The 12516-nt window shown below is 45.1% G+C and overlaps 2 protein-coding genes across 3 annotated transcripts in view; both read right to left on the bottom strand.

Annotated features, from left to right (window-relative positions):
• Positions 1–6982, bottom strand: part of LOC141147924 (serine protease 27-like) — a 49488-nt gene extending 42506 nt beyond the window's left edge. The window contains exon 1 of the mRNA XM_073635082.1: positions 6793–6982. Coding sequence (XP_073491183.1) covers positions 6793–6982 — 190 coding nt within the window. The remainder of the gene's footprint in view (positions 1–6792) is intronic.
• Positions 6983–7758: 776 nt separating this feature from the next.
• The window catches only part of LOC141148244 (very long chain fatty acid elongase 4-like), a 44016-nt gene continuing 39258 nt past the window's right edge, over positions 7759–12516 (bottom strand). Inside the window, exon 8 of one of the 2 annotated variants that reach the window (XM_073635503.1) lies at positions 7759–8586. In XM_073635503.1, the coding sequence (XP_073491604.1) occupies positions 8413–8586 (174 nt within the window). In that variant the 3' untranslated portion in view covers positions 7759–8412. The remainder of the gene's footprint in view (positions 8587–12516) is intronic. The other variant, XM_073635502.1, reaches the window with a different exon arrangement.

Genomic DNA, 12516 nt, shown 5'->3' with positions numbered 1-12516 from the left:
ACTGAGCACCAGTGCACAAAGCAAGGTCCATAAAGACATGGATGAGCGAGTTTGGGGTGGAGGAAATTGACTGGCCTGCACAGAGTCCTGACCTAAACCCGATAGAACACCTTTGGGATGAATTAGAGAGGAGACTGCGAGCCAGGCCTTCTCATCCAACATCAGTACCTGACCTCACAAATGCACTTGGAAGAATGGTCAAACCTTCCCATAGACACCCTCCTAAACCTTGTGGACGGCCTTCCCAGAAGAGTTGGAGCTGTTATAGCAGCAAAGGTTGGCCAACTCAATATTCAACCCTACAGACTAAGACTGGGATGCCATTAAAGTCCATGTGCGTGTAAAGGCAGGTGTCCCAATACTTTTGCCAATGAAGTGTATGTAGGGCTGCATTAAATATCCAAGGAAGATTGTATAGGAACATGTAGGGCCAGCATTGTATTAAAAATAATAAATTCTACTTGTTATGTTTCATTTACGGATCTGTAGACATTAGGAGGTGCACTCTTGCCAAAGATAATCTGATTTATTATAGGTATGTATATAGCCCTGAGAGTTCACATACTGCACATTCAGATCACTCCCTGGCCTTAAGGAGCTTACAGTCTATCTCCTTTGTCACATGCATACCAACATACCCACACATACAGTATGTCACAAAAGTAAGTACACCCCTCACATTTTTGTAAATCTTTTCTTCTCTCTTTTCATGTGACAACACTGAAGAAATGACACTTTGCTACAATGTAAAGTAGTGAGTGTACAGCTTGTATAACAGTGTAAATTTGCTGTCCCCTCAAAATAACTCAACACACAGCCATTAATGTCTAAACCACTGGCAACAAAAGTCAGTACACCCCTAAGTGAAAATCTCCAAATTTGGCCCAAAGTGTCAATGTTTTGTGTGTCCACCATTATTTTCCAGCACTGCCTTAACCCTCTTGGGCATGGAGATCACCAGAGCTTTACAAGTTGCCACTGGAGTCCTCTTCCACTCCTCCATGAGGACATCACAGAGCTGGTGGATGTTAGAGACCTTGCGCTCCTCCACCTTCCATTTGAGGATGCCCCACAGATGATCAATAGGGTTTAGGTCTGGAGACATGCTTGGCCAGTCTATCACCTTTACCCTCAGCTTCTTTAGGAAGGCAGTGGTCATCTTGGAGGTGTGTTTGGGGTGGTTATCATGTTGGAATACTACCCTGCGGCCCAGTCTCTGAAGGGAGGGGATCATGCTCTGCTTCAGTATGTCACAGTACATGTTGGCATTCATGGTTCCCTCAATGATCTGTAGCTCCTCAGTGCGGGCAGCACTCATGCAGCCCCAGACCATGACATCCCACCACCATGCTTGTCTGTAGACAAGACACCCTTCCCTTTGTACTCCTCACCTGGTTGCCCCCACACACGCCTGACACCATCTGAACCAAATAAGTTTATCTTGGTCTTATCAGACCACAGGACATGGTTCCAGTAATCCATGTCCTTAGTCTGCTTGTCTTCAGCAAACTGTTTGCAGGCTTTCTTGTGCATCATCTTTAGAAGAGGCTTCCTTCTGGGACGACAGTCATGTAGACCAATTTGATGCAGTGTGCGGCGTATGGTCTAAGCCTAACAGGCTGACCCCCCACCCCTATAATCTCTGCAGCAATGCTGGCAGCACTCATACGTCTATTTCCCAAAGACAACCTCTGGATATGACGCTGAGCATGTGCACTCAACTTCATTGGTCGACCATGGAGAGGCCTGTTCTGAGTGGAACCTGTCCTGTTAAACTGCTGACCACCGTTCTACAGCTCAGTTTCAGGGTCTTGGCAATCTTCTTATAGCCTAGGCCATCTTTATATACACCTGAGACCTTGTAACACTAACGAGTCACATGACACCAGGAAGGGAAAATGGCTAATTGGGCCAATTTGGACATTTTTACTTAGGGGTGTACTCACTTTTGTTGCCAGCGGTTTAGACATTAATGGCTGTGTGTTGAGTTATTTTGAGGGGACAGCAAATTTACACTGTTATACAAGCTGTACACTCACTACTTTACACTGTAGACAAGTGTCATTTCTTCAGTGTTGTCACATGAAAAGATAGAAGAAAATATTTACAAAAATGTGAGGGGTGCACTGACTTTTGTGAGATACTGTAGCTGGTCTTTCCTAGGGCACGAAATAGTCTAGCAGCGGCCCGGCCTACGAATGGTAACTCATGGCGGTGCAGCCCAACTTGTATTAACGTTCTGGAAAAAGAGTAGACCAGAACAAGTTTAGCTCCTTGGTCATACTGTAGACCCTTTATATCTATACATCAGGAAAAAAGGAGAAAAGTACAATGTTAAAATACAATGCAGCATGCCAACCAACATCAACACACACATTGTAGCATTTCCCTTTCTGCGGCATTTTTTTTTCTTTATTTAGATGTCTAAGCCAACAAAAATGAAATGGGAACAGCCCAGGACTACACTAAACCTAACACTAATATTAAGGCTATTTCCTGATTTCATAATCTTCTCAACAATAAAAATACGTTTGTTAAATCCCCCCCATAAGAGTACGGGAACAGGGCTTTGGGGTCTCTTATACCCCAGTGCAATGGCAAAAAGCACTTAGTATCACATATGCGGCAACGAAGAGTGTGGACCTGTGAGAACTAACCCAAGAGATTTTGCTACGATGGGATTTCACACCTTTCAGTACCAGTGGTGGTGTATCCATAAGGGGTGCACGGGTGCCACCCCCTCTCTCCTGCCACCCCTCTGTCACCATAGATTCATGCATTGCATGAATCTATCTATGGTCGCCGCTGCCACCCCCTATTCAGGCACCTGGCTCCTTTTCGGGTGCTGGGAGCCTGAATTACAGCGGTGGGGTATTTTTTTTAAGCACCTGATTAGAGCCTTAGGCTCTAATAGGCGTCAAAAAAGGTGAACAGCGAGCGCCATGCTGGGCGCTCGCAGTTCACTCAGCTGTCCCACCGAGACACCGTAAGTGGCGGGCTGGGATGCACATTGGCATCATTTGATGGGCACAGTAGCGGCAATTGATGGGCACAGTGGCTGCGTTTGATGGGCACAGTGCAGCAATTGATGGGCACAGTGGCTGCGTTTGATGGGCACAGTGGCTGAAATTGATAGCACAGTGGCTACGTTTGATGGGCACAGTGCGGCAATTGATGGGTACAGTGGCAGTGTTTGATGGGCACAGTGGCTGCGTCTGATGGGCACAGTGGCTGCGTCTGATGGGCACAGTGGCTGCAATTGATGGCACAGTGGCTGCGTTTGATGGCACAGTGGCTGCGTTTGATGGGCACAGTGGCGGCAATTGATGGGCACAGTGGCTGCATTTGATGGGCACAGTGGGCTGCAATTGATGGCACAGTGGCTGTGTTTGATGGGTACAGTGGCTGCATTTGATGGCATAGTGGCTGTGTTTGATGGGTACAGTGGCTGCATTTGATGGCATAGTGGCTGTGTTTGATGGGCACAATGGCTGCGTTTGATGGGCACAGTGGCTGCATTTGATGGCACAGTGGCTGTGTTTGATGGGTACAGTGGCTGCATTTGATGGCATAGTGGCTGTGTGTGATGGGCATAGTGGCAGAGTTTGATGGGCACAGTGGCTGCGTTTGATGGGCACAGTGGCGGCAATTGATGGGCACAGTGGCTGCATTTGATGGGCACAGTGGGCTGCAATTGATGGCACAGTGGCTGCATTTGATGGGCACAGTGGCTGCGTTTGATGGGCACAGTGCGGCAATTGATGGGCACAGTGGCTGCGTTTGATGGGCACAGTGGCTGCGTTTGATAGGCACAGTGCGGCAATTGATGGGCACAGTGGCTGCGTTTGATGGGCAGAGTGGCTGTGGTTGATGGGCACATTGTCAGTGTTTGATGGGTACAGTGGCGGCAATTGATGGGCACAGTGGTTGCATTTTATGGGTACAGTGGCAGTGTTTGATGTCATAGTGGCGGCAATTGATGGCGAAGTGGCTGTGTTTGATGGGCACAATGGCTGCGTTTGATGGGCACAGTGGCTGCATTTGATGGCACAGTGGCTGTGTTTGATGGGTACAGTGGCTGCATTTGATGGCATAGTGGCTGTGTGTGATGGGCATAGTGGCAGAGTTTGATGGGCACAGTGGCTGCATTTTATGGGTACAGTGGCTGCATTTGATGGCACAGTGGCTGTGTGTGATGGGCACAGTGGTTGCGTTTGATGACACAGTGGTGGCAATTGATGGGCACAGTGGCTGCAATTTATTTATTTTTTTTCAGTTTGTTTGCGCCCCCCCAAAAAAAATTTTGAGCACCAGCCGCCACTGTTCAGAACTTTCAAATGTATTCCTCAAGCTTCTCCTCTATGCTGGAGGAATTGTGGAGCCACAGGCACGTTGTTCCACATACTCTGGACATGTCCAGCTATTTCCACCTTCTGGACGGCAACCTTTCAATTATTCTCACAAATTTCAGGGATAGATATCCCTCTATCTCCAGGTATGGCTATCTTATCCTTGGATATGGAATCCGTGCTGGTAGCACTGAGACATACACTATATTACCAAAAGTATTGGGAAGCCTGCCTTTACACGCACATGAACTTTAATAGTCTTAGTCCGTAGGGTTCAATATTGAGTTGGCCCACCCTTTGCAGCTATAACAGCTTCAACTGGGCTGCCGTTAAAGTTCATGTCTTACCTTCTAATGTTCTGTCCTTAAAGTGTTACTAAACCATAACAGTAAAATCAGTCTGTATATGCAGTAAAGCATGCTTGTTATACTTGCCATGGGACCTAAGGGGTTAATCCTCTGCATTGTGTATAAAGACTGTTTGATCCTGTCTTCTCTGATCCTCCCCTTCTTGCATTGTCTCCAAACATGTCCTGATAAGACAGAGTCTATGGAGTCAGGCTGCACATGCTCAGTGTGGTGTGTATTGCTAGAGAAGGTATTTATTTATTTTTTTTCTTGGGAGGGTGCATGTGATCAGCACAGGGCCAATCAGCACTGTCCAAACAGAGGGGTCCTGCATCCTGATAGGGCAAACGGTGCGGTATGAAAACTCCTCCTACAAGCTTTAACCAGACACTGATAGAAGTCACAAGACTGCTATATACTCCTGATGGTATTTAGCAGTTTATATTTAATAAAATAATAGAATTTCCATGTTCTGTGTACTGTGGGAGATCAGATATAGTGAATACAGAGTCCAGGGTTTAGTAACATTTTGAAATACGTGAATCCATATTTACCTACAGACGTGTCCTGTGAACCCAAGCCTGGTTCTACCAATTATACGGTTACAGCATACTGAATGTATGTATATGTTCTAATATATACTTTCTATACAAGATAACTGGTACTTCATTAATATCCTGTTTTGATCCATGTACCTCTGTATTCCATAATAAAGAGATATTCAAATTAAAAATAAAATGGGAACATTAATAGATATAATTTAGGCTCATCTTGAATGCAAGCAAAAAATACTTAAAAACGATTTAGCTTTCAACACCCATGTACACCGACCCGTCATTCCGGGATACTGAAATAGGTGTTGATGCGCCCTCTTGTGGCTTCATCATGTCATTGCAGGATACTAAAATAGGTGTTGGTGCGCCCTCTTCTGGCTGCATCCCAACATTACGGGATTCTGAAATAGGTGTTGGTGCGCCCTCTTGTGGCTGCATCCCGTCATACTGAAATAGGTGTTGGTGCGCCCTCTTGTGGCTGCATCCCGTCATACTGAAATAGGTGTTCGTGCGCCCTCTTGTGGCTGCATCCCATCATACTGAAATAGGGGTTGGTGTGCCCTCTTGTGGCTGCATCCCGTAATTCCGGGATACTGAAATAGGTGTTGGTGCGCCCTCTTGTGGCTGCATCCCGTAATTCCGGGATACTGAAATAGGGGTTGGTGCGCCCTCTTGTGGCTGCATCCCGTAATTCCGGGATACTGAAATAGGTGTTGGTGCGCCCTCTTCTGGCTGCATCCCGTCATTCCGGGATACTGAAATAGGTGTTGGTGCGCCCTCTTGTGGCTGCATCCCGTAATTCCGGGATACTGAAATAGGTGTTGGTGCGCCCTCTTCTGGCTGCATCCTGTCATTCTGGGATACCGAAATAGGGGTTGGTGCGCCCTCTTGTGGCTGCATCCCGTCATGCTGAAATAGGTGTTGGTGCACCCTCTTGTGGCTGCATCCCATCATTCCGGGATACTGAAATAGGGGTTGGTGCGCCCTCTTGTGGCTGCATCCCGTCATTCCGGGATACTGAAATAGGGGTTGGTGCGCCCTCTTGTGGCTGCATCCCGTCATTCCGGGATACTGAAATAGGTGTTGGTGCGCCCTCTTGTGGCTGCATCCCGTCATTCCGGGATACTGAAATAGGTGTTGGTGCGCCCTCTTGTGGCTGCATCCTGTCATTCTGGGATACTGAAATAGGTGTTGGTGCGCCCTCTTGTGGCTGCATTCCGTCATACTAAAATAGGGGTTGGTGCGCCCTCTTGTGGCTGCATCCCGTCATGCTGAAATAGGTGTTGGTGCGCCCTCTTGTGGCTGCATCCCGTCATTCCGGGATACTGAAATAGGGGTTGGTGCGCCCTCTTGTGGCTGCATCCCGTCATTCCGGGATACTGAAATAGGGGTTGGTGCGCCCTCTTGTGGCTGCATCCCGTCATTCCGGGATACTGAAATAGGTGTTGGTGCGCCCTCTTGTGGCTGCATCCCGTCATTCCGGGATACTGAAATAGGTGTTGGTGCGCCCTCGTGTGGCTGCATTCCGTCATTCCAGGATACTGAAATAGGGGTTGGTGCACTCTCTTGTGGCTTCATCCTGCCATTCCGGGATACTGAAATAGGTGTTGATGCGCCCTCTCTTGGCTGCATTCCGTGATACTGAAATAGGTGTTGGTGCACTCTCGTGTGGCTGCATTCCGTCATACTGAAATAGGGGTTGCTGCGCCCTCTTCTGGCTGCATCCCGTCATTCCGGGATACTGAAATAGGTGTTGGTGCACTCTCCTGTGGCTGCATCCCGCCATTCCGGGATACTGAAATAGGTGTTGATGTGCCCTCTTGTGGCTTCATCATGTCATTGCAGGATACTGAAATAGGTGTTGGTACGCCCTCTTGTGGCTGCATCCTGTCATTCCGGGATACTGAAATAGGTGTTGATGCGCCCTCTCTTGGCTGCATTTCAAAAGAAAAATATGACAACAAAAGAGTGTCAGATATGAAAATTTGTCCGCAAATTATTTTTAGAAACACTGTTAAAGTATCTATGGTATTAAATTAATTTGTGTTCCCTTATAGGTGTTGGTGCGCCCTCTTGTGGCTGCATCCCGTCATTCCGGGATACTGAAATAGGGATTTGGTGCGCCCTCTTGTGGCTGCATCCCGTCAGACTGAAATAGGTGTTAATGCGCCCTCCTGTGGCTGCATTCCGTCATTCTGTGATACTGAAATAGGTGTTGATGTGCCCTCTTGTGGCTTGATCGTGTCATTGCAGGATACTGAAATGGGAGTTGGTGCGCCCTCTTCCGGCTTCATCCCAACATTATGGGATTCTGAAATAGGTGTTGGTGTACCCTCTTGTGGCTGCATCCCGTCATCCCGGGATAGGAAATTGGTTGCAAACAATTTGGTTGCAATTTATTTTTAAATTGAAAGCATCTATGGTATTAATTTATTCCCTTCAGTCTTAAAAAGAAAAAAAAATTCTGCAAGCAAAAGCGAGGGTAAAATTCATATATTATCCAACTTTTTAACTGTTTTTTTTTTTAATTGTAATGCAACATTTTGGCACGGGGGGGGGGGGGGGGGTGTTGTAAATAAGTGAACCCTTAGCATTTTTAGAGGTAGGTGAACAGGTCTCGGTTATCTTCTGATACTGTTATGTACACTCAGAACCTGGGAGACAAGTGCCGTGGGGTCAGACAATCAACAGAACATCAACCGTCAGTCTTCAATGAATAAAAAGTGTTCTTAATAAATAAAATGTATAAAATGTTGATGAAAAGTTGTAAATCTTCTGGATTCATCTCTCCGAGGAACAAGCAGCAAATAACAGTTGAAGGGGCAATAACTGTACAGAACTTGCCGCTGACCATATGAGTGCCTTTAAAACTACAACGCCCCCCTTGTTCTCAGGGCTCTACATGATCGTAGTACCCAGGCTCTGTGTGCCCCCCCACCCAAACCGTGCTTTACTATTCCTCCTGTAGTTTAGTGGTCCCTAGGGGCTGTATGTGACCCTCGGGTAGGTCCTGAGCAGTGTCCTGGCTGTCTATGGTTACTTTGTCTGCATTTCTTCTCCTATCACCCTCTGCTTTTGTCACACTCGCTCGCTCTCAGGTTGGTACTGCTGTTCTGTGCTCTGCGTGGGAGGAGCATCCTCTTCTTGGGAGGCGGAGCATCCTCACAACTTCTTCTTGTGGGAGGATCGGCGGATGTAGGTCTGGTAGTAGAAGTTGAGGAAAAGGATGAAGAGGGAAATGATATAACCAAAGACGGCTCCGTTGAACCCGTCGGGAAACGGGCAGTCTGTGAAGAGGTTGTAGCCGGAATGGAAAGCAATGGCCACAAACTGGGTCTGCAGAGATAAAAAACAAACAAAAAAAACAAACATAAAATAACACATAAAATAACAACATAACATACTAAGAGCTACTGTTTCATTGGTGCAGGTCTGTGATCATTCTTCATACGAGAGTCCCACCTATGAAGAACCATCACAAACCTGCACCAAACAAACTCAGAAGTGCTGTTTGTGAAGTATAATACATTTTTAGTTTATCTTCAATTTTAGATTTATTATATATCATTTAAAGTGTCACTAAGCCCACATCAGAAAAAAAAAACGAATCGATAAAATGTTGTATTCCATGCTGTTCAGTCACTAGGAGATTCCTTTTCTGTATTCTGCAAAAAACCTGGTTGATCCTGCTGCTCTCTATCTCCCCCTCCTGTCCATGTCCCCAGTGCAGCTAGGGATTTTTCAGCTGTGGTGGCAGCTCTGCACATGCTCAGTTTTCAGTGAGCTTCTATGCTGAGCATTTCCTCCCTATCACATCTGAGCAGCCCATGTGACTATAAAGTCACACATGTGGGCGTGTACACAGTGATAAATGACAGCCCACTCCCCTCCTCCTCCATGCACACTAACCAGCTGAACTCAATGGGGGAGGTGGGGTATTACATGTAGATTAATGGAGGCTTTGCCTCCCTCTTATTTTTAAGACACGGGCTGGGAGGGGCGAGACACAGCCTGTGACTGGCAGAAATCCGCCCCACACTGTCTTATTGCCAAAAAAAATAAAAATTTATTTCAAATATATACAGTATTTAATTAATAATTTGAAACAGTTTGAAATTCATTTATTTTTACTCTTTTTATGTTGAACATGTGACCAGCAGCTCCTCCTGCTTATGTTTCCCTGCAGACAGGCTGGGAGAGAGCCGGGTCATGTGACAGCTGGATATCTATTGAAAAAAAAAAAAGGTACTTCCTTTTTTTTAATGAAATAATTACAGTGCTGTCATTGATATACAGAAATAGAAGGGACAATGTAAATTAAACAGTGTGTGTTTTGTATTACTCCCGCCGATATACGTCGGCAGAAGGGCACGTACAGGCAGATTAACGTACCTGTGCGTTGCCCTTCAAGAAGCGGTTTGCGCGCGCGTGCCCACCGTGACCTCCGTGAGTGTGACTCGATGTCTGCGGGGATACCCGCGATCGTCTCACGGAGAGGAAGAACGGGGAAATGCTGATGTAAACAAGCATCTCCCTGTTCTGCTTAATGACAAGACACTGATCACGGCTCCCTGTAATCGGGAGCGGCGATCAGTGTCGTGTCACACACAGCCCCTCCCCCCACAGTTAGAATTACTCCCTAGGACACACTTAACCCCTAGAGTGCCACTTAGTGGTTAACCCCTTCCCTGCCAGTCACATTTACACAGTAATCAGTGCATTTTAAATCGCATTAATTGCTGTATAAATGTGAATGGTCCCAAAATAGCGCCAAAAGTGTCCGATCTGTCCGCCATAATGTCGCAGTCACGATAAAAAAAAAAAAATTAAAAAAAATCGCTGATCGCCGCCATTACTAGTAAAAAAAAGTTAATAGTAAAAATGCCATAAATCTATACCCTATTTTGTAAACACATAACTTTTGCGCAAACCGATCAATATACGCTTATTGCGATTTTTTTTTAACCAAAAATATGTAGAAGAATACGTATCGGCCTAAACTGAGGAAAAATGTTTTTTTAATATATTTTTGGGGGATATTTATTATAGCAAAAAATAATGCGTTTTTTTCAAAATTGTCGCTATTTTTTCGTTTGTAGCGCAAAACACAAAAACCGCAGAGGTGATCAAATACCACCAAAAGAAAGCTCTATTTGTGGGGAAAAAAAGGACGTCGAATTTGTTTGGGAGCCACGTCGCACGACCGCGCAATTGTCAGTTAAAGCGACGCAGTTCCGAATCGCGAAAAGTGCTCTGGTCTTTGGCCAGCCAGATGGTCCGGCGCTGAAGTGGTTAATATCACTTTTGCCTGAACACGTTCTTGCTACTCCCCATTTTCTTACAATTATTTCATGAATTCAATATTCAATTGTCTCCCTCTAGTGGCAGTTTGCAGCTAGCGCAGCTGGCAGGCTTGCAGTTATAGAGGAAGCATTTGGGGCTCGTTTGCCTTGTTGCCTCTCTGAAAAGTGATCCATGGCGAATCGCTTTTCTGAGAGTTGACAGGTGACCAGAAGGTGATATATAGACATGTGCCAATTTTTTTTTTTGTTTTGTTTAGATTCGTTAATCTAGTTGCCAGTAAATACGGTATTTAGTTTTGTTTCATTAACCACTTACGGACCGCCCGTTTGAAGTGGAATATCATTGTTATGGCAGCAGCTAGCTACCATAACACTGGTATCCTCTTCTTCAGCAGACGGTCCGCTTTCAGATAAAAGTGGTCTCTGCGGCGGATTCGCCGCAATATCACTTTTAATCGGTGGCGACGCTCTGGTGCCCTCCACCTCTTACCGGAGCCGCCGGCAGTGGCGATCGGGTCCTGTCCCCCACTAAAGGGGGATGATGGCCCCCCACCTGTCTCCATAGCATTGCAGGGCGGAAGCGACATCAAAACGCCACTTCCGCCCATAGCTCTTAAAAGGGATATTTTTATTTTTTTATTATTTCAAACAACATTTATTTTTTTATTGCATTTTAGTGTAAATATGAGATTTGAGGTCTTTTTGACCCCAGATCTCATATTTAAGAGGACCTGTCATGCTTTTTTTTCTGTTAGGCATATTTACATTCATTGTAATAGAAATAAAAGTGACCCAATTTTTTTTTTTTTTTTTTAAAGAACAGTGTAAAAATAAAAAAAATATAAAGTACATTTTTTTAAACGCGCCCCATCCCGCTGAACTTGCGCGCAGAAGCGAACGCATACGTGAGCAGCACCCGCATATGAAAACGGTGGTCAAACCACACATGTGAGGTGTCGCCGCGACCGTTAGAGGGAGAGCAATAATTCTAGCCCTAGACCTCCTCTATAGCGCAAAACATGCAACCTGTAGAATTTTTTTAAATGTCGCCTATGGACATTTTTTAAGGGTAAAAGTTTGTCGGCATTCCACGAGCGGGCGTAATTTTGAAGCGTGACATGTTGGGTATCAATTTACTCGGCGTAACATCATCTTTCACAACATTAAAATAAAAAATTGGGCTAACTTTACTGTTGTCTTATTTTTTTAATTCAAAAAAGTGAATTTTTTCCAAAGAAAGTGCGCACGCAAGACCACTGCGCAAATACGGTGTGACAGAAAGTTTTGCAATGACCGCCATTTTATTCTCTAGGGTGTTAGAAAAAAAATATATATTGTTTGGTTAAGTAGTTTTCTAGCAATAAAAAAAAAATGGATTTTAACTTAAACAAGTTTGAAAAATAGGCCTGATCCTTAATTGGTTAAATTCGTCCGATTCGTTCAATTCGTATTTCGGGATTCAAAATTAGTAATTTTTCAAATTTTACAGATTTTTTTCGATTTGAAACGTTCAAAAATCGATACTTTTTGAATCGGCCAAAACAAAAATGTTCTATTTTTTTTTCGATTCGCAAAGTGAACAAACAAAAAGAAAAAATCTTCATCAAATGATTACAATGACTCTTTACATCACCTTTGCCTTAACTAAGAGAGCATGGCCTTGGATTACGAGCATAATTTGTTCCAGGAGGATGTTTGTAATCCAAAGCACTTGTATATCAAAGCGAGTTTCCCCATAGGAATCAATGGAAACGCAGATAATGCATTCCAGTGCCACTGCTGATGTATGCAGTACTGCATGTGGCCAGAGGTGCAGGGGGCAATGGAGACACTCGGAAACACTCGGAGAAACTCGGAGACACTCGGGAACTCGCAAATCGAGTCAGCATTAAAAAAAAAAAAATTTTAAAAAATAGCTTGTATTTGCGAAAGCTCCTAAACCGCGTTACTCGCAATCCGAGGT

Source organism: Aquarana catesbeiana, linkage group LG06, assembly GCF_042186555.1.
Source record: "Aquarana catesbeiana isolate 2022-GZ linkage group LG06, ASM4218655v1, whole genome shotgun sequence".
Taxonomy (NCBI): Eukaryota; Metazoa; Chordata; class Amphibia; order Anura; family Ranidae; genus Aquarana; species Aquarana catesbeiana.
This window is presented reverse-complemented; position numbering and strand designations above follow the sequence as displayed.